At 37.2% G+C, this 21,156-nt stretch overlaps 3 protein-coding genes across 7 annotated transcripts in view; 1 reads left to right on the top strand and 2 right to left on the bottom strand.

Moving 5' to 3' along the window:
• Window positions 1-181: 181 nt before the first annotated feature.
• On the bottom strand, window positions 182-4,161 carry eri1 (exoribonuclease 1). Its single transcript, XM_084388187.1, has 7 exons — window positions 3,790-4,161; window positions 3,346-3,506; window positions 3,038-3,254; window positions 2,815-2,898; window positions 2,222-2,331; window positions 950-1,064; window positions 182-811 (listed from the first exon to the last, which is right to left on the bottom strand). Exons 1-7 carry the CDS (start codon window positions 3,871-3,873, stop codon window positions 569-571), a joined length of 1,014 nt encoding a protein of 337 aa, XP_084244313.1. The 5' UTR covers window positions 3,874-4,161; the 3' UTR covers window positions 182-568.
• A 276-nt stretch (window positions 4,162-4,437) lies between these two features.
• ppp1r3b (protein phosphatase 1, regulatory subunit 3B) lies at window positions 4,438-8,685 on the bottom strand. 3 transcript variants are annotated; one of them, XM_084388191.1, is made up of 2 exons: window positions 8,583-8,685; window positions 4,438-6,371 (listed from the first exon to the last, which is right to left on the bottom strand). In XM_084388191.1, the coding sequence occupies exon 2, from the start codon at window positions 6,338-6,340 to the stop codon at window positions 5,459-5,461; it is 882 nt and encodes a 293-aa protein (XP_084244317.1). In that variant the 5' UTR covers window positions 6,341-6,371; window positions 8,583-8,685; the 3' UTR covers window positions 4,438-5,458. The 3 variants fall into 3 exon arrangements, with proteins under 3 accessions (XP_084244317.1, XP_084244316.1, XP_084244315.1); XM_084388190.1 differs by lacking the exon at window positions 8,583-8,685 and adding an exon at window positions 8,440-8,576; XM_084388189.1 differs by lacking the exon at window positions 8,583-8,685 and adding an exon at window positions 8,135-8,558.
• Window positions 8,686-13,528: 4,843 nt separating this feature from the next.
• tnksa (tankyrase, TRF1-interacting ankyrin-related ADP-ribose polymerase a) overlaps window positions 13,529-21,156 on the top strand; it is a 109,816-nt gene continuing 102,188 nt past the window's right edge. For all 3 annotated transcript variants that reach the window (XM_084388251.1, XM_084388250.1, XM_084388249.1), the window contains exons 1-2: window positions 13,529-14,049; window positions 15,286-15,510. In XM_084388251.1, coding sequence (XP_084244377.1) covers window positions 13,599-14,049; window positions 15,286-15,510 — 676 coding nt within the window. In that variant the 5' untranslated portion in view covers window positions 13,529-13,598. The remainder of the gene's footprint in view (window positions 14,050-15,285; window positions 15,511-21,156) is intronic.

Here is a 21,156-nt window from a genome sequence, read left to right as displayed (position 1 = left end):
GAACTTTTGTGTTGACAAATCGTTGCATAACCACAACATAACTAAACTTTGAGTAGACTATAAGGGTTAAAGTACACAAGATTAAGCAACAACAATGTGGTACACCTGCAAATCAGATCTCAGGCAAACGGATAAAAAAATAATATTGTATAAATGATCTCTTGTCATAATAATATTGTACAGTGTCATCATAAAAAAGTTTTATTGGCAATAGAATACAAATTGAGCTTTTCAGTTTTTCAACTGATGTGCAACAAAGATGAATAAAAGCAACGCACAATTATTGATCACCCATCAGGCTTTTTCAAACCTTTTGCCAGTAGCTTCTGTTTCAGAGTTCTGTTTCCTCAAGCAAGTTTCAAAATACAGTACATAAACCCAATTAGCTGTAAAGGTGAAGCACAGCCTCACCCCACTGATCTGCTATGATGTAAGCTTTTGCAGCAAAGAAATCACACACATTACTGGAACAATTTAAGTAATCCTAGATTAGTTTGTCCCAATGACCTAATGACAGGTTTTCATGTTTGTCCACATTAAGCAATGTTAGTTTTGGGAAAGAGTCTTTTTAGTCTCTTTTCTTGGGCATTTGTGGTGCTAGGGCTCCTTCAATAGGGGCAGAGATGGGCACGCTCCGTGGTTCTCCTGAATGCATGCACTCGTTCACCCGCAGCTGACAGCCGTCGTTCAGCATGTGGATGGCAATTCTGGCAATGTTGCGGGAGTCATCTAGACCACAGTGAGGACGTCCGTCATACTGCATACCGAGATTCTCCAACATGCAGATTAGTTTCGTCTGAGTACGAGCAACCTGAGAGAGACAGGATGAGATGCATGAAAACCTCAGAATTTTTTCAAATGTAATACTCCAAAGCCAACTTATATACAATTTAGATATCCTTCTATGGCTGTGTAAGGAATCATGAGGAAAATGAACATGAAAACAAACCTTGTAAAAGTTTCCATAAGACTTTCTGATATTGATCCATTTTCTGGCAAACTGGGGGAATCTGATTTGACTCAGTTTGCATTGGGTATGGAGAAATTTTCCCATGTCCCATGACCTAAACAGACAAGATAGTGAGCTGTACGATATATTTTGCTCTGCAACAGGGGCAGTTCTAGAACCTTTTTAGGGGGGCTTCAGCCCACCTGTCTGTCTTCTCAGCCTCCCGAAAGTCACCTATCTGAACGATCGGGCCAGTGCTGCTTACTCAAGAAAGTTGATCTATTTCACGTGTTTTTAAGTCTTGTCAGTTTCACCATTCAAGTGATTTTAAGCCATTCTAGCGATTTTAAGCTATTCAAGCGCAAGACGCCACGAAAGAGAGCTCAATGTGTTCCGTGCGCACCGTGATAAGACATTTCACACCTGAAGCTTGCATACAATAAGCCGCCTCTCAGACAGCACTTCTTGAGCAAATACCCACGTAAACACAGTTGGTTATGTCTTAGTGAAGGTAAACAATTAAGAAAATATTGGATGTGTGTCAATGTAACCGATCCGTGCATTATGACTTCATAATCACTTAACTTGTTTCCTATGTTGATAATGTTAATCAAACAACAAAAGAAAAAGAGATAATCGCTGCTCTTAACTAAATAACTTCCTTATTTTATTATTGACTGTTTATATGTCTTTAATGTTTGAACTTTATATTGGTTAGGCTAATAGGCCGTTCGTTTTTGCTGTGATCGTAAATTGGAATCGAGAATTTTAAAATTTCACTGATATTTAAATCTTGCTATTGTAGGGTTAGGTCAAAAACAATGAATTTATTTTTTAGGCAGGACCAGTGAATGTTTTGGCAGGGCAAGTAAATATCTGATCAACTGGTCCAACCAATCCTTAATGTTTTAGCTAGTTAACAGTTATACTTAATTATAATAATGATATGATGGCAATTTTCTGTTAGTCGAACAGTAGCCTACACGAGTACCGATTTGAACTGGACTGCAGAAAGACTGGTATTATTATATCACTCATAACATTTTTGTATTGACTTGGTACCAATTTAAGTGCTGGTAGGCTACCTTTAACTTACTATAATGGTAGTAATAGTGGTGTCGATTTACAAAGAGGCACCACTTAGGAAATGGTCTTTTGCTACACATTCTCACTGAGGGCGAAGCCACCCTGAGGACGAAATCCTAGAACAGCCCCTGCACTGCACAAAGACATTTTAAGCATGACTTTAATAACATTCAGTTTCATCCTTACCCATCTGTCAAAAATGTATATTTGTACTTTGTTCCAAGTTCTTTTTCCTGTAGCCAAGAAACGGCTTGCTTTAGAACTTGATTGAATGTTTGCGCCTCATCCACCATTTTCTGGAGAAAAAAAGTTGAAAATCAAATATAAGTCTGAGCAATTGCTTAACATTACATTAGACTAAAGACAGAACCATATAGATGGCATGACATTTGCCGTTAAAATACCATTTCTATTTTAATATATTTTAAAATATAATTTAATCCTTTTCAGCATCATTACTCCAGCTTTAGTGTCACATTATCCTTCAGAAATCATTCGAATATGCTGATTTGGTGCTCAAGTAAGTAACATTTCTTATTATTATTATTAATTTTGAAACAAATTGAACAGTTGAAATAGAAATCTTTTATAAATATTTTGTGTGTCACTTTTGATAAATATAATGCATCCTTAATAAAAATATTTCTTTCTTTCAAAAAGCAAACAAAAATATTTCTTTCTTTCAAAAAGCAAACAAACATACTGACCATAATCTTTTAATTGTATTGCAAATAACTCAAATGGTTATTTCATTCAGTTAGCAGTTTGTTAAATCTTGCCTGTGTGATTCCGGTAAGTTTCACACAAAACTCGGAGAGCTGGGGGTTCAACACTGGCTTCACATACTCCTGAAATGAGTCAACCTGTAATGACAGTAATGGGATTACAAACATTAACTAGTAAATCAATCCTACAACATTTCACTAAACTTGTTGTATGGTATCATGTTTGCCTGGCAAGAATGAAGCACGCGTTTGCCAGACTGTTCCCTCACCAACTCACAATCTCCAATGTGCGCGTGTCGATCAAAACAATGGGGAACTCGATGATTTCATGGAGGTAGTCAGGTGGGTTGTTCTCTTCACATGTTGCTTCAAAATCCACCACACAGATGTAGTCAAAGTATGCATGACTGTTTCCAGCTGCAGCATTTGAATGCATCAGCTTTTGCCTTTTGTAGTAACTTTTAAGGCGCTTCCTCAGGACATCCTTAACACCACTGAAAAGACCATAAAGAAATGAATAGTACGAGTGAATTTGAAGTAAACAGCAGGTTAAATAACCATAAAAAAACTAAAAGTTCTCAATACCGTGCGTCAAGCTTCAGCTCGACACATTTCGCACGCATCTCATCTCTGTTCATTCGGTTGATGGCGCCGTTTGCCATTGCGATCTCTTTATATACTGGATCACTGAAATCTCCCTGTTTTGGGGATGGAGGATCCTGCTCCTCATTTTTTTCACAGGAAGCCTACATGTAAGACAAAGGAATACAACATAGCAATGAAATGCAAATTTCACCCAAAATAAGCATACTCTCTTCAGTGTTTCACAGTAATAATCTAGGTGGGAGAAATATGTTATTGCTTATTAATTTTTTTTTATTAAAACCCACCCAAAAATATCATCAAACATTAGGAATGCATTAAAAAACTGGATCTCTTTCATTATTTAGCAATCTGCCACAGCAATTTACAAACATATTACTGTCATTAACTTTACTAAACCGAGACTGTCAGTGTTTATATACTCACATTAGGGCAGCATTGCTCCTCCTGATCTCTCCCAGACGTTGAAGTCTTATTTGCAGGTTGACTGGTTTCTTTCAGCGACTCCATCAGTTGACAGTCTAACGTTAACGTTAGTTCATTTCAGAAACACTGAAACACACATCTGGTTTCGCGCGTTCACGCTCCCTGTCTCTTTTAACCTAAAGTCAATCCACTCCTTTTCAAATTTTACCACCCTAAATGCTTGTCTCAATGTCTCGTTTACTTTGAAAACATTTCACTTAAGATTAGCGACTGTAGCTGAAGAATTCAACTTCTCTCTGCTTACCTAGTGTCTTAAATGTGAGGCGAGCCAGGCAACTGACGTCGCAGGGCGCACAGGAAGCCGTCATTGAAAAGTCGAACGATTACAAAATAAAAGCCCCTGTCAAACTTTTCTTTATTTTTGTAAAAACGGTTTATTCATGGTTATTTTGTTAAGGTACGCCTACTAGTTTCTCAATAAAATAAATGTAAACCACCCTCAGATAATTTCCAAGATAAAAACAAGTAATTTGTGCATACATATAAAATGCATACATTTACCAACAGGTATTGACATGACAGTTAATTATAAACATATTATCACGACTGATGTCATCCTACTTCTACAGGTAGGACAAGTCAAATAAGTTGTTTGCTTTCATATGACAATATTTTATTAGAAGTTTTTAGTGACTATGAACATTTAAAACATTGCATTAAAATGCACACACTGAACATACCTAATACCATGAACATACCTGATACCATCAAGAGAACTTTACAACATATTTAAAGTGGTTCTGACAAACTTTATATTCACATTAAAACAATGCAATTTAAAATGGGTGACAAGAAATTAAACACTGCAACATAATAAAGTGCATACATTAGAGAGAAAAAAAGAAAGGAAAAAAATGACAATACACATGAACTTCCATCACTAATATCATAATCATGTAGTGCAGTCAATTACAGTGAGAATAAGTCAGTCAATTAAAATACAGGAATACAAACACATTTAGAGTCTTACATTAAAATTTTTTTAGCTGTTCAGGGAAGAACAAAAAACGGCACATTTGCATACATGCATCTAGTCCATCTCGGATTTCACATTTCTGGGAAAAACACTTTCTTTTTGAGTCATTCTGTCTTTGCTCTTGGCTAAGAAAAGAAAAAAGAATGCTAACATTTTTTCCTCAAAGAAATAATTACTTGTGAACAAAACTTTATGGTCATGATTTACAGTTTAGCAAATATCCTGGCCTGCAGATTCACTTATACTTCAATTAATTTAGACTGTATTATTTTATAAAGGTCCATGCAAATCCATACAAAACCAAAAGAACATTCACACAACCCTGCACAGAAACTAGCATCAATGCAACTGACAAAGAATTGGAAAATAAACAGAAACTTACCCTTGTTATTACATTCGCATTGCACCATGAACAATATACGTTTTAAAAATTGACTCACATTTTTGGACCACATAATCTATTTTTGATCATAAATATTTCATGTGTCCTCAGAGCTTTACAATCTGACAAGTACTTGAACAAGAGGCCAAAGAACAACAAGTTGCTGTGTTTTTTAAAGTAGCACTTTAAAGAAGCATTTATCACAATGTCTGATGGATGTGTACAGGATAAACTGCCCCAAAAGTAGACTCTTAGTAATACGGACCAATGTCTTCATATCCAGCATAGCTTGGCCAATTGGGAAAAATTCCCCGAGAGCATCTGGGGCTGCCAAAACGGTCAAAATGACCGTCCCAATCATTCATGCCATATCGCTGATGGCCATCGCTTGAGTCATTTGAACTCTTCTTCAGTGCTGAATGAATGATTCTGTAATTCTGTCCTTGGTTGTTATCCCAGAGCGTCACGCCATTGACCTCGTAGCAAATGGCAAACTCAACATGTTCATGTGGCGGCATCTGATCAGGCAAACTAGCTTCGAACGAAAAGGTGTCGCGGTTTGAGCCGGTGTAAGTGTCCTTTATGTACTGGCATTTTATGTCTGTGTGGCTTTTCCAAGTGTCAAAGGTAATGCGAAGCTGAACAGACTTCTCGAAGGAAAGGTTTTTAACTTTAACCGTTCCCGCTATAGATTTTTCCTTAAGCATGCAGTGTTCGAGGCAAACATGATCATTCTCTATACGTTCACGAAACTTCAAGTAATCTGCAGACGGCTGGTCAAAGTCGAGAGTTAACTTGTCCTTCCTTTCTGATAAAGTCAGAGAAGGGCTAAAGAACTGCTCGATATTGGTTGGGATGTCAATGGGGTCATCAAATTCAGAAAAGATCTTCACCACCGTCAGGGCGAGGCCCTTGTGATCAGCAAAAGATACTTGTTTTTTGGCCCTGCTAGGTTTTGCCAAGGGTGAGCTGATGCCATTAAACTCTAATTTCTCACTAGAAGATCTAAAACTTAATTTGTTACTTTGACACGGGTGTAGACATGCCTGCAAGGGCCTGCTGTATTTTGATGCCCTTGGGTTCAAGTACTCTTCATTTGTCAGATAAATCGGCATGGCCAGCTCGATTGGCATGGTGGATTTGTTGGGAGGGCAGCCACGTGCACTGAAAACACAGAAAAGTGTATTAATAACCACATTAAGAGAGTGAGAAAGGTCTTTCCAGGTCTGTGAAGGTTGGTTGAAAGCTGATGAAATGTTTTAAATACATGACTCATTTCACACTTTTACTTTAATGTAGCACAGCATGAAGTCCTTGATATAAACTCAGTATGATATAATTAAAACATTATGCACAGTGCGGACAGCTTAATATAGACTCAGAGTGAAATAGTTAAGCATTATGCAAAAGATTGCAGTAAATAGGTCAAACAAGTTTATCTTATCTAGAGGCCGGAGTGGGGGCATGGACTTGGGACTGCAAGAGGATATTGAGCACCCTCTAGTGTTCATAATGTATGATACATTTAATTCAAAATGATTAAAAGACAGAAATCTTGATGTTTACAACAAAATGCCTAATTTTCTGAGGAGAAATTATCTAAGGCTCATTGTTTAGAAAAAGCATTTTCAGACTGGGGAGTGTTCAGATTAGAAATGAACTATTAAACATGAGCAGCACTCTCCTGTGGTGTCAGTAGATGTTTAAAAGAGTATTAACAGGACAAAATACAATTGATATGTAACATTCACAAGATTTTCATTTACTAATGCCATAACTGTATATCTATACAGTATTTGCCACAACTGAGAATAACTAATCCATACACTGTATGTTGGTCCATTTTGTGCCTTTTTATATAAGTTCAGAACGTAGGCTCACTATTGGCCAACGCCGGTCATGTGTGTGATGCTGGCCAATAGTGAGCCTACGTTCTGACGTACAACACAGAAGCACTGCGCTGTTACACTACGTGAACTCAGAGGCCTACACAGAAGAAAATGAAGTTGAATTAAGTCGGTTTTTTTTTTTTTTTTCACACAAAAAGTATTCTCGTCGCTTGATAAACTTATGGTTGAGTCAACTGTAGTCACTTGGACTATTTTAAACATTGTCTTTACTAACTTTCTGGGCCGGCAAGTTTCGATGCCATAGAAGCCTATGGAAGAGTGAGACAGCTCTCAGATTTAATAAAACATATCTTAATTTGTGTTCCGAAAATGAACGAAAGTCTTACGGGGTTGGAACAACATGAGGGTGATTATACTGACAGAATTTTCATTTTTGGGTGAACTAACCCTTTAAGGCCTACCGTAATATATTAAAATATGAAGAAAGTCTGCAATGTCTACATTTACTACATTTAGTGTCTAATAGGCCCATGTAATATGACCAAAATATGTGTGGGCTGGACTTGATTTCGTCCATCGTAAATTGATTGGATCATTTGTTACAGATGATTTATTCCCGCCCTCGCGGAAGTAAAAACGTCATCAGAGAAGATTACAAGGGCACATGAAAAAATTCATTTATAACAATACTACAATATTCCATAAAAAAATTTAATAATAATTTACCATTTTGATTGAGTATTAGCTACAATCCAGTAGAGGGTAGGTTGCAACAGTGGAACTAAAAGTTTACAGTAATTTACACGAAGTAGCCTAATAATAAGTAAAAAACTTCACTTAAAAAAAAAGGCAAATCTCGGAATACAATTTCAAAGTTTGCAACAAATTGAATTAAGAAGTGTCACAAAACGCCCAGGTCTCACCTAGGCTCCTAGCTTGTATCCATATACGGTCAGGAACAATGAAACATTGTTCCGGACTGTCTTGGCAAAGCGCGAGATAAACTTTAAAACAAATGGTGCATTGAAATAACAGGCAATGACAAGTACATTTTGAAATAAACAGTGGGATTCACACCTGTTGGAGCTCATTTGCAGTTGCAACTTTCGTCCGGGTCCAAAATATCATCTTACTGCTGCTACACCGCTTATTATTTTTTTTTAAAGTGTTAAGCCTTTGCGTCGTCTGTTGTTTTGCGTGCATGCTCTTCCTGGTTTGTAGTGAGCACGACCGTGTTTAATAAGTTTCATAGCTCCCTTAGATAAAAAAAAAAAAAAAGCCCTACATGCTGCAACACGAATCAATGGATGCATTTGTAATTCCTCGCGTACGCTTTAAAAGTATCACTAGGAAGCAAACTGTTACCATAAGTTAATGCATACCTGTGTTACGACATTTGAATTAGGTCGAACTTCTTCCTCAAGCCCAGTGTCTGCGTCTTGTTCACGAGAGTAATATGCTCGTGCTGATGTGTGTGTGCGGCATGAGTGATCTACTGAACTTTACCGGCACCAAAATTACTTACATTTCTGCAGACGATCAGGCCGTGTTCACGTGAACTATCTGTTTGGACCAATCACAACAGGCTACAGGGGCATGCACGCACCCCATGCTGATCAATGTCATGTCACGTGACTGAAAGGACTGGTGGTCAGTAGGCCATGTCTGAAGGTTACTAACCCTGTAAAAAAAAAAAAAACCAACGATATATATATATATATATATGCACCACTTTTCCTACCATGAACATAAACCCACAAACTTCATCATACTTTAGCCTTCTATGACCAGCGTAGATCCATTTTTTTTGTTCTTTTTTTTTTTTTGTTCATTGTATTCTGGAGATTATTGAAGAGCTGTGTTTAAAATATGTTGCCATTGAGGCTGGTGAGAATCGTAAAGCAAAGGGAAGCTGTTGTCTCAGGGACAGTTGCTCATGTAACTGATTTCTTTTCCACACCCAAAGTTTTGTCTAGTTGTTTCTGGCCTTCACTTGCATAAATCAATCTAAAATGAGTGTCCAACATGCCAATCACTTGTAGATGAAGTCAAAGGAACATGCAAAGCCTGGAAAGAAAAATACACAAGGAACGCATGTTGGTCAGTTGTGTGCATCACGTCTGTTAAGCAGAGTTTTTGTTCAAACATCTTTTCTATTCTCCCATGAGCCATGTGGATCATTTAGTCCATATATGCCTCTACAATGTCTCTCAAAAGCTCAGTTATCGTTCTCTTTGCTATTTGTTATCTTAATGCACATTGAAATCATATAATTACAATCACTGCGCCCGAAATCAAATACTTATAGTATACGTGAAAACAATACGGCAAAAAACTAGTATGTTCGAAAAACAGGCGAAAAGATGACCTATACTACTTCCGGCGAGATTCTGAAGTGTGCATTCGATGGGCACTTTACTATCCCATGAGGCTAGGGGAAAGGATTTATGAATGGCAGTGAAGCGACGCAACAGACGCTGGTAGGTCACGTGACAGTAACGATATGGCGGATGAAGTATGTCCGAATTTCATTCATACAACTCATATTCATACTATATAAAAAGTACTTTTTAACGGTTGTGAAGTAGGTTCAAATTCAAATGTTGGACTTTCTCTGACAGTATGCCATTTCAGATGCCGTTTGTTTTGGGGTCAAGTAGAGGAACTTTATTCACTTTTTTTGTCACAGAATGGAAAATGAGAAGTTATTTATCAAGGAACTTAGTAAAATGGTTTAGTATCTTTGTATCTTTCTACATTTCAGGGCAGGCTAATTAGTGGACTCAATTAAGACTATATTATTTGCAGAGCCGGACAGTAACGGAATACATTTACTTGAGTACAGTACTTGAGTACAATTTTGAGGGATCTGTACTTTACTCGAGTATCATTTTTGGGGAGTACTCATGACTTTACTCAAGTACATTTGAGAGGCAAATATTGTACTCTTTACTCCGCTACATTTCTATCCATAACCGTAAGAACCCGTTACTACTTCTAAAAAAAAAAAAAAAAAAAAGGAAAAAGGAAAAAAGAAAAATCTCAGAAACCCTCAATTTGTTGTTTCCCTCTCAAACATGATTGGATTGTGCAGGCGCCACTGATTGGGACAGCCTTTAACTTTCCGCCAAAGTCAACTCCATGGTCAGATTTAGATAAGAGACGAAAGGACGAAACAATGGATGAAGATGCAGCAGGTCCATCCCGGGAATGTGCCAACCCGTGGCCCCACCTCGCCAGACTATTTCAATTTTCTGAACAATTTAATGATAGTTTTCGCTTCAAGTGTTTGCTGTGTTTACCAATGTAAGCACTGTGGCAGTAGTAATGCAATATTTAGAAAATGTACTCTTGTAACTCAAGTATACTTTAAAAACAAGTACTTCAGTACTTTTACGTAAGTAGACATCTGACTGTAGTACTTTTACTTGTACTTGAGTCAAATTTAGCAAGGTGTATCTGTACTTTTACTCAAGTAATGAAGCTGTGTACTCTGTCCGCCTCTGATTATTTGTCTCTCAAAGAACTGTGCATCCTGTCAGAATAGTTTCAGTACGGAGACATTGGGACACTGTATTATACCTTATCTTGTTGCCACAACTGATGTACAGATAGTGCGGAAAATCCATAGATAAATCCAGATCAAAGAAACCCAACATTTGTAACATTTTCGGCACAATCAGCAGAAAAGGTGAAGCTGTTTTAGCCACATGGGTTGTGAAATAGTGAGCTAAAACAGACTGTAGAGAAGGTTAACAGGAGAACAGCTGTTCAGGCTTGTTCATTCTGAATCAATATAGATCTAAAGGTGACAAAAAGAGTTCAAATGAGAGTCATGCTGCTTTTTGTGGAATATGTTTGATCGTTCAGTATAATAAAAAAAAATGCCTGAAAGAAATATATATTTCTGCATGGTATTGATTTGTGATTATGCACCCCAATATTTCTTTCAGACAAAAACACAGAAATTGTTTTAACATCCTGACAATGATTTGAATTCCAAAATTTTAATTTTAATTGTGCTTAGTTGGAAAAGTATTTTTAAACATGTGTACTGGACACTTAAATGACAGCTTGTCATATAACATCAGCTGTCATGTCCTATGAAAAACGGCTCCTCTGAATTTGTAAAGCGGCCACAGGAGGTAATTTATGAACCCCTGTGACTGACAGAACAGGGTGACAAAACCCATCAGGTGGACAGAAATGGAGCAGCTGTAACAGCGTTTTATATTTAAAATAATAGTTTTAAAACAATTTAATGCATTTTTCATGTTATCAGCATAACAAGTTAAGGAAAATGTTAAATTTAAAAATTTAAAACAAAATTTAGAATCTGGTGTCCGAAATATCGCACTTTTAATACGTAGCCTAATTACTCCACAACTATTTAAAAAGTATGTTCTACATATGTGTGTTGTATGTTTCTTTATTATTTTTCAAAATCCTAAACTTTCTGTTTATTTCTAGGTTTAAATTAGATTTACAACCTTATATTTGCAATTTGGTCTTTTGGACTGTGCATATAGATATTTTGACAATATTTTAGACTCTCTTGAACATGAGGAGAAAATCAAATAGCTTTGTAAACAGTAACGTTGGACTGTGTGTGTGATAAGAGCGCCATGCATCTCACGCAAACATTGCCATTATGTAACAGGCATAAAACAAGCAGAACCTTAGATAGGCCTAAGCGCAGGAACTTAAAATGTTCATCCCGGGCTAGTGTTTCAGCTTGGGCGACCAAATATTTCCAAACAGCTGAGAAAAAGAACTCTCACCATCCCAGGGAGCAACAGTGAGGTAACCACTTTCACTAGCCTATACTAACAATTAAAACAAAGTTACAGAAGGGGAATCTGCTGTTTTGTTTTAGTCAATATTGGATCAGTGATGGTTGAGTTGCCCAATAAGGGTCAAAGAAATGAATAACAAGGATTTTTATAAACAGATGCTAATACATCCAAGATCCATGTTTTTGGACTTTATATTGTAAACAGAAGTATGTTGATCTGTTATGGTTATGTGCAGGTTATGTGCTTGACGAATCATACAACTTGTAGTCCTTCAACATCCACTTTGTTAAGACAATGTTAGCCACAGATCTTATTTTAAACATAAATCGAAAATCAATTTATAATGCACTAATCCCTGGTAAAATTTAAATAAAAAGATTATTTGCTGGTTTTAGCTGCTCTGTCTCATTAGACAACTGGTTTTAGAGGGGTTTAGGCACTTTTTCACTGGTTAGGCACTGGGAAACCAGCTTATAGGGATAGTTCACTGATTTACTTAATTACTCCCTCATGTCGTTCCAAACCCATAAGACTTTCGTTCATCTTCAGAACACAAATGAATATCTTTTTAATGAAATCAGAGCGATTTCTGTCCCTCCACTGACAGGTTCACAGCTACCACTTTGACACTTCAAAAAGTTCATAAAGAGATTGTAAAACTAATCCATATGAATTGAGCAGTTTAGTCCATATTTTCTGAAGAGACACGATCATTTTATACGATGAACAGATTTAATTTGGGCTTTTATTTACATATAAACATTCATTACCTCCTCACACAGTTATGGTAAATGGAAGCTCAAGCATGTTCGCTTGACGTGCGAAAACCAATGAGGTTCATTATCGTGTTACACAGCACATTTGAGCTTCAGCAAGAACCAATGAGATTCATTCTCGTGTTACACAGCACGTTTGAGCTTCAGCAAGAACCAATGAGATTCATTCTCGTGTTACACAGCACGTTTGAGCCTCAGCAAGAACCAATGAGATTCATTCTCGTGTGTTACGCAGCACGTTTGAGCTTCCGCAAGAACCAATGAGATTCATTCTCGTGTGTTACGCAGCACGTTTGAGCTTCCGCAAGAACCAGTGAGGTTTATTCTCGTGTTATGCAGCACGTTTGAGCTTCTTTTGAGCTCTTCTTTTGAGTTCTTTTGAGCTTCTGTTTGTGTTCGCTGATCAATGTTTATGTGAATAAAAGCCTAAATTAAATCTGTTCTAAAGCGATCAAATCTCAATTTGGACTAAACCGCTCTATTCACATGGATTAGTTTTATGATCTATTTATGAATTTTTTGAACTGTCAAAGTGGTAGTTGCGTAGCTGTCAACGGAGGGACAGAAAGCTCTCAGATTTCATCAAACGATCTTCATATGTGTTCTGAAGAAAAACGAAAGTCATACAGGTTTGGAATGACATGAGGGTGAGAAAATTTTCATTTTGGGGGGAACCATCCCTTATATGGTTTGTCTTTATCATTTAGGTATTTCCTTACATAGCCTAACAGTCTATTTTCATTCCACTTTGCAGAGCTTTATCATTTCTTTTAATTTTATTCTGCACAATATATTTCTGTATGAATCTTTATTTGTTTCATTTGTATGTGGTTACCTTGGTAATAAGTCACAGAGCTCAAAATATTAATTTATCCTTTTTTATAATTTGAAAGCGGAAGTTTTATTCTGGCACTTCCCGGAAGTTCTCCCCGACTATTTTCGCTGCCAGAGGGGGATCTGTGTGCGAAAATGGCGACGTCTCGTCGCACTACCCAGCAGCAACAACAACAACAAAACTTATCCTCCCCACCAAGACCCGACTCCAGTCCCCTCACGCCTCTGGAATCACCCACCGACACCGGCTGCCTTGCAGTTGGTGGGGAGCCGGAGAGCATCAGGGAACCGGAGATCACTGCTGATATTCCCGCTCCGCTCCTCAGCACCAGCAGCAGCAGCAGCTCCAGCTCGAGCAGCACTAGCTCGTCTACCACCGGCGGGGGCAGTAGTGCGGGCTCCACTCCCGACTCCGGTAGTGCCAGTCCTGGAGGCAGCGGCTGCGGGACGAGTGGGGCTTTCAGGGAGCTGTTTGAGGCCTGCAGGAATGGGGACGTGTCCCGGGTGAAGAAACTGGTGGATTCGGTCAATGTAAACGCTAAGGACATGGCTGGGCGCAAGTCCACCCCACTTCATTTCGCTGCAGGTAAATACAAATACAGAAATGTTTGCGATCAATCCCGACCTGGAAAGCAGACAAGTAGAAGGTTTAGGTAAGTTAGCTAAATAAACGGTAAAGGAAACGGGGTCAAGGGGAATAAGGGAGAGTTTGGCCAAGTTGGCCAACAGGGCAATCACGTAACATCTAGTAGAAAGTTAACCATTCTGGGAGCTATAGGCTATATTTGTCTGATCGTGTTTGTTTTCGTGTGATGCGCTGCCCGAAAGTGAATAAAGTTCAACATACAGACTAAAGAAAACGTAATACACCGGCAAATAATCTTTAAAAGTTATAAACATCGTAATAAAGTTACAATATGTAACGTTACTCCAATGTCCAAAATAAATGTTCACTTTGATTCCTACAATAGTACGACAAAGTGAAACCGGACCCTCGCATGTTAACTTACTTGAAAAATTCCAGAGCTGCCAAATCCATTTTAACATAAATGTAGAAACGTTATTATTGTAGTTTTTTTTAATGGGAAAATATAAATTATATGCATCTAATTGGCACGTTATTATACCATTATTCAGTGTTGGAAATCTAAACCTGGAAATTTTGCCTAAGTGTATTTCAAAACTATGTTTATTCAAATTAATACAATTTTAACATTTATGATTTTTAAAAATCCTTATCCAGTAATCACAAATGGCTTGATATCTTCTTTAAAGACCCCATGAAACCCCACAATAGGGGTTTTGTGGATTTTATTTCTTGTGTGCTTGTTTAGAGGCTATTTAAATACAAACAGAAGAGCCATTTGATATGTCCCGCCTCAACTTCCTGTTGCAGTAGGAAATATGTCCACACAGAGAAGAAAACTGCTCTTGTTAAGCCATTTCATGGGGTGATTCAGTTACACCAGGACTTAAATAGTGTTATCTCCAAAATGTTATCTTCCTCTATATGTGCTCAAATTAATATCTTGTGAGCACAGGCATATTATTAATGGAATCTGCTGCTGGAAGGTGCTTATATTGCATGTGTTTACTTAAAATGATGATAGAATAATCCTTGTACATACATATTAATTGTCATTATGGTCTATTGCAAGAAACCAGTTTATTTCTAACCTGTAGTATTCTCAGTTTTAAGATGCCAAACCAAAATAAAGTTGTTGTTTTTTTCTGTTGGAACCGGCTTTTCTTGGTCGGCATGACTGATATACATGTTACCTTGTAGAGATAAAATTGATTAACCAATATTTTTGTCTCTCAGGTTTTGGAAGGAAAGACGTTGTGGAGCATCTCCTGCAGACAGGGGCGAACGTACACGCGCGAGACGACGGAGGTTTGATCCCGCTGCACAACGCCTGTTCCTTCGGTCACGCTGAGGTGGTCAGCTTGCTGCTTTGTCAGGGAGCCGATTCCAACTCCAGAGACAACTGGAATTACACTCCGCTCCATGAAGCTGCCATTAAGGGCAAAATTGACGTATGCATTGGTAAGTACCTCTTCTTGTGTCTCTTTGACTAAGGTGATGGTACACTGTTAAAAATAAAGGTTGCGTATAAAAGTATTTGGCATCTATGGTTCCACGAAGAACCTTTAACATCCATGGAACCTTTCCATTTTACAAAAGGTGCTCTATAGTGGACAACGTTTTTTTATTATTATTTTTATGTTCTTCGCACTAAGAAAAAAAAAAAAGGTTCTTTTGAGAAATGTTCACTGATACCCCTTTTCCACCAAAAAAGAACTGGTTCGGAACTGGTGCTGGTTCAAAGTTGGTTCAACTTGCGAACCTTCTCAGACTAGAGAGCCCAGCGAACAACGTCGTTACGTCACTGTGTACGTTGCCATACATACGTCTTAGCTTTCGCCAACTTCAAGCATAACAATTACAATGGCGGGCTACATCGTCTTTCTTCAAATGTTTCTCCTGGTTTTGCGATCCTATATTGGGGTCAGAAGAAGACGTTTAGAACACATTTGTGCTGCTTGTCTGTATTACTATAGACTGGTTCGAGAAGAAGTTCGACTATAACCCCGCCCCCAGCCCCCGACGTAAGAATGACGTGGTAAAAGAACGGTTCTAGTCCAGCAAAGAGTTGGTGCCACTTTGGAACCAATTTTCCTGTCCGAGAACCGGTTCTTTGGCTGTCGAAACACAAAGAACTGGTTCGCGAGTAGGCACCAGCACTGCCTTGGTGGAAAAGGGGTATGAAAGGTTCTTTGGAGAACCAAAAATGGTTCTTCTATGTAGGGCTGCAACTAACGATTATTTTGATAATCGATTAATCGGACGATTATTTTTTCGATTAATCGATTAATCGGATAGGTGTTTTTTTTATTCAATTTGATTTTTGTTTATAACTAAATAAAACCCTAAATCAGGGTATTTATGTGTAAAAGTGTACTTTAAAAAGTGCAAAAGCCACACATTGAGTTTTACTAATATAATCTTAAATTTTTACATTTTAAACCCCAAACACAAAAGTTTGTCCAGTTTTTAAACAGTAAAACTTATTTAAATATCCAAAATATAAATAAACAAAACAAAATATTGAGTTGCGCTGCTCATAAAAACTTCACATTATGAAATTAGGACACAAACATGTTTGTAATAAGATATTAAGCAGCAGATTTTGAATTCCAATGTAGAATGCGACCTGTTATTTCTTGATAACAGACCGCTGCGAAGTATAACACACCAGAAAAACAGAGCGTTGCTATGGACACAGGATTCTAACCGTAGAGACGGAACGGACTATTTTCTTTAGCGGAAGCAATACAATCATTTTTAAATCAAGAAACTCCTTTTTAAATCAATATTTTGTGTAAAATTATTGATTTATTTGGTGGGTAGCCATGTAATAAGCGGGATTATCCCTTACATAGTAGACAAATGCTATAAAAAGAGAGCGGAATGGAGGTACGCAGCTGACAACAGGCTTGATTAAAAGTACAGAAAAAATTATGTATTACTGCACAAGCATTCGCTGAAAACCACTGACTACAGTGACTAAAAAACAATATTTTACTGCTGCTGTTATTAACTGCCTTTATATTTAGTGCTTCACTTTGTAAACACCATTTAATTTAACCTATTTCTGCGGTAGCGCTATTTTAATCCATCACTTATGTTGCGAGCGAACTGATTGCGCAACCTGATGCTCGATACAAAATAGATCTAGTGTGACTGTCCCGAAGTTAGTAAACAAAGCTGTTTACACAGTAGCATTGAATTAAACTAGACCAGTGGTCACCAACCTTTTCAAGCCTAAGATCACATCCAAAGTCCAAATGTAAACCAAGATCTACCACTTGCATAAAATTATGAAAAAACAAGGCCACAATGTAGTTCTACTTTGACATTCTTTGTTGCCTGTTAGTCACTAGCAAAATATTTATTTAACTATACAAATAGTATATAACTATACAAACTGTCAACTATAATTCAACATTTGCGGAGGTGCGCGCGCGGCAAAAATGACGTCATTGTAACAGTGCGCGCGCCTCCGCATCCGAAGATGCACGACTTTCAGCCGAATCTGCCCGAGCAGACGGATATTAGTACATCTCATCACACCGGCACCTACTTTGCGCGTCTAAATCAGTTGTATGGTCTGGTTTTCAGTTTAAAACAGTTGCGTCAAGTATAAATGCCTCGTCTGTTTGGGGAGGTGCGCGCGCAGTCAGCGGAGGCTCGCGCTGCGGTGCCTGGCGAAACGAAAGTATAAACAAGGCAAGTCAGCGGTTGTTTTACAGACATTATATGTAAACTATGGGCTATTTGATTGGACAGATATACCCCTCTCCCTCCCCTAGACACCATTTACTACACACAATAGGCTCACACATGGTGCATTTTAAATTAATAAATAATAGGCTAATGAATAAAAATATTGTTTTGTTTTTTTCTCTGATTTTGAAAACTCTTCGCGATCGACTTAAAATGCTTCCAAGATCGATTTGCAGACCGCGATCGACGGGTTGGTGACTCCTGAACTAGACTATACCATTTTCACATCTTCATAATAATGAGAATACAGTTTTTGCTTGCCGTGCTGATGTTTCTCTCCGATTACTCTCTGCCATTTCGCGTGACTGCGTTGTCATGAAAGTGACGTCATCAGTAACGCTCCCCGTGACGTGAGCAGACCAACTAATCGACAATGACATTCGTTGACAACGATTTTCATAATCGATTATTATCGATTTTATCGATTAGTTGTTGCAGCCCTACTTCTATGCCAGTGCTGTGAAAACCCCCTTTTGTAACCTTTATTTTTAAAAGTGTATATTGTCCAAAAAGTTGGTTTGTGCAACCTCAAACGTGTTTTGCAAGTAGAGTGTGCTAGTTTGGTTTCAGTTGGAGGACATGTTAGCTCTGTAGATCGAGGAGACGAATGGAATAATCTCGCCTTAGTGAATTCTGAAGATGTATGACTTTAATTTTTCCTGTGTTTTGCCTGAGGAACAGTTCTCAATAAGGGTTAATCATGTGGCATTCTTCTTGATTAGCCGCGGTGACTGACGCTATTACACAGCGTTCACTCATTAATCAGATCTTTACTGCTTGGTATTCATGAGAAATTTAACATTGCATCTGAGGGGTGAAGAGGGCCAATATTGTGGCGATGGAATGTCATTCAACGTTTTTCATTTTCTCTTTCCTGCATCACAATGGGCAGATCATGGAATAATCTACTCAATGTGCTTCCCAGTCTTTGTTTTAAGTGATTACTAGGCTGTGGATTTGTGTCTAAGTTTGTTTCAAAAATGAAAAGGGTATTTTAATTTGTATTGTAGTTATGTTTTCTCCGATTTTTGTTCCAGGAGTAGTCTACTGCTCGTGGCAATTTTATCCAGAGTGCCCACTTGCTACATTTTTAGCATAATCCAATTAAATGGGACAAATTCCAATTGAAAAACTTTGTGATAAGAATTATCTGTGCAATCTCGGGGAGAATTCAGAGGCCTGAGGACACATATGTAATTTCACATCTCTCAATCTGAAAAGATTGAAGTAGATGTTCTCTGCCTTTTATCTTTGTACTTGTTCATTTGGAAAAAAAATATTTTGGAGAGTTTTAGACTGGCTGAGTCATTTTTGTAGATCAGGTTAGGATCAGGACTCAGCTGGAAATAAAACTTCTGTCCTTGAGATATTTCAGATTCAATATTGATCACAACATTCTGCAAGATAAGCCATAAAAAGTAAAAAAAGTTCAAATTGTAGTGATATGCTGTTGCAGGTAAACCAGCTGGTTTGTTTTTGTTATTGTCTATTGTTTTATTGTGTAGTGTACTAGCATAGGCAACCTCTGTTCAATGTCTCAATTGATGCCGTCGTCTCTGGTTGACGCCCTAAATGTTCTTAAGCCTCAGGCTTGGTTGGTTTTAGATAGAGTAACTCTACCAAAATAAACATTTAGCATTACTAGGATGTGTTGAACATGCCTCACTAGAAAATGTTTAATTCCAGACCGCATTATATGGCTAGTTTTGGCTTTGATTAGATTCTATACTACATAAAAGACTAGTTCACTCAGGTTAGGTTTTTTGAATGTTTTTATATAGGCTAAACTAGGGATGTCAATTTTCACAAATTCCCATGATCGATCATCGTTTAGATAAACGATCAATTAATCGTTAGCCTTAAGAACGTGTGCGCTCTTCATAGAACAACGCACTGAAAACGGCTACTAAACCCAATGAATTCACAACAATTTAATAAAATAGTGTTCTCATGTTATGTAATATGACAGTCCCAATCATAGTTATTATTAGTCGTGCATTGCTGTTTGAGCTGCGCGCTGAATGAACACCGCTAAACTGGAGCACTTTGCTAGCGCGTTATTTAACTCAAAGAAACGCATCCTATATGAGATTAATCAGATATAGGCTATGGGTCAATGACGTGACGCCTAAATTTTCTGTCCGATTGCATTTTTTCAGGCAAAAATGGGTTTAAATGCCTAAAAAGATACTGCATATTTGTAGTACCTCTCCCATGTATGTACTCACTTTAACTTTTCAAAAACCTTTACTTATTTTTTTTTTTTTTTGTTATTTAAAGTGTCAAAACATCATGTGGTGCGACCGTCCGGCCATAACTACAATACTTTTATGAAAATAATTTATATCTATAACATTATTATTTGTTAGAAAGAAATTCTAAGTCAAGTTAAATTAAATGGTGCACTTGTGTTTGTGATGTGATTTTTATAAAAACAAGTTTATTAAATGTTTATGTTCAGGAAAATTCAGTGAAATTTGTATAAAATCTGGCTTAAATCAATTTTTTTGTATGAAATGTATTGGTCATTGATCTCTTTAAATAGATTTTTAACTATATAAGGTCTTCGTGTCATTTGGAGCGACCACTTATCATGTGGTGCGACCAATAAAAGCAATCACTGTATTAAATGTAAAATAAAATATCTTATTTCTGTGGCTGAAATATGAATCACAGATACAGTATGCTTTAGTAAATTATATATTTTAAAACATTTCTATCAGTTTTATGTGATTTACAGGAAAAATAAGTCTGTTAACTAGATTTAAGAAGGCAACTCAGAAATTATAGAACAAAAAATGAGATCATTATTTATAAAAACTCAAAAGAAATGCAAATACTTGGTTTCTAAACACTTTAATTACTAAGAACTTGCAAAATAATGTTTAAACATGTTAAGGAAATTAATACATTTTAAGATAAATCACGGTCGCACCACATGACATTTTTTAAGGCTACGGACAATTCATCTAGATGAAAAAACACTAAAATCACTTAAATTAAATTTTTTAAATGAATTTAGGTGTACACAACATCCTTAATGTTTGAACAATTGCAACAGATATTATTATTTTTAGTATTTTAAAATTGGCCTGTCGAAAATCCTTATACGTCATTGACCCATATACAAAATAAACATAGCCTATTACAAATTATATCTGCAGAAAATGACGCAAATGCAAAAGTGAACTTGAACTAAGTTACGTGCCATTTAGAATGACTCATGTTGTGGACGAGCTCTTCCTGGAGAAACGCGATGAAACACGGCAACTAAACCCAAATAATTCACAACGTTTTATTACATTATTGTTCTCTTTATAATGTTTGAACATTATCATAGTCATT

The sequence above is a fragment of the Rutilus rutilus genome, assembly GCF_951802725.1.
Source record: "Rutilus rutilus genome assembly, chromosome: 18".
Taxonomy (NCBI): domain Eukaryota; kingdom Metazoa; phylum Chordata; class Actinopteri; order Cypriniformes; family Leuciscidae; genus Rutilus; species Rutilus rutilus.
The sequence above is the reverse complement of the archived record's forward strand: the minus strand, read 5'-3'. Positions and strand labels throughout refer to the sequence as shown.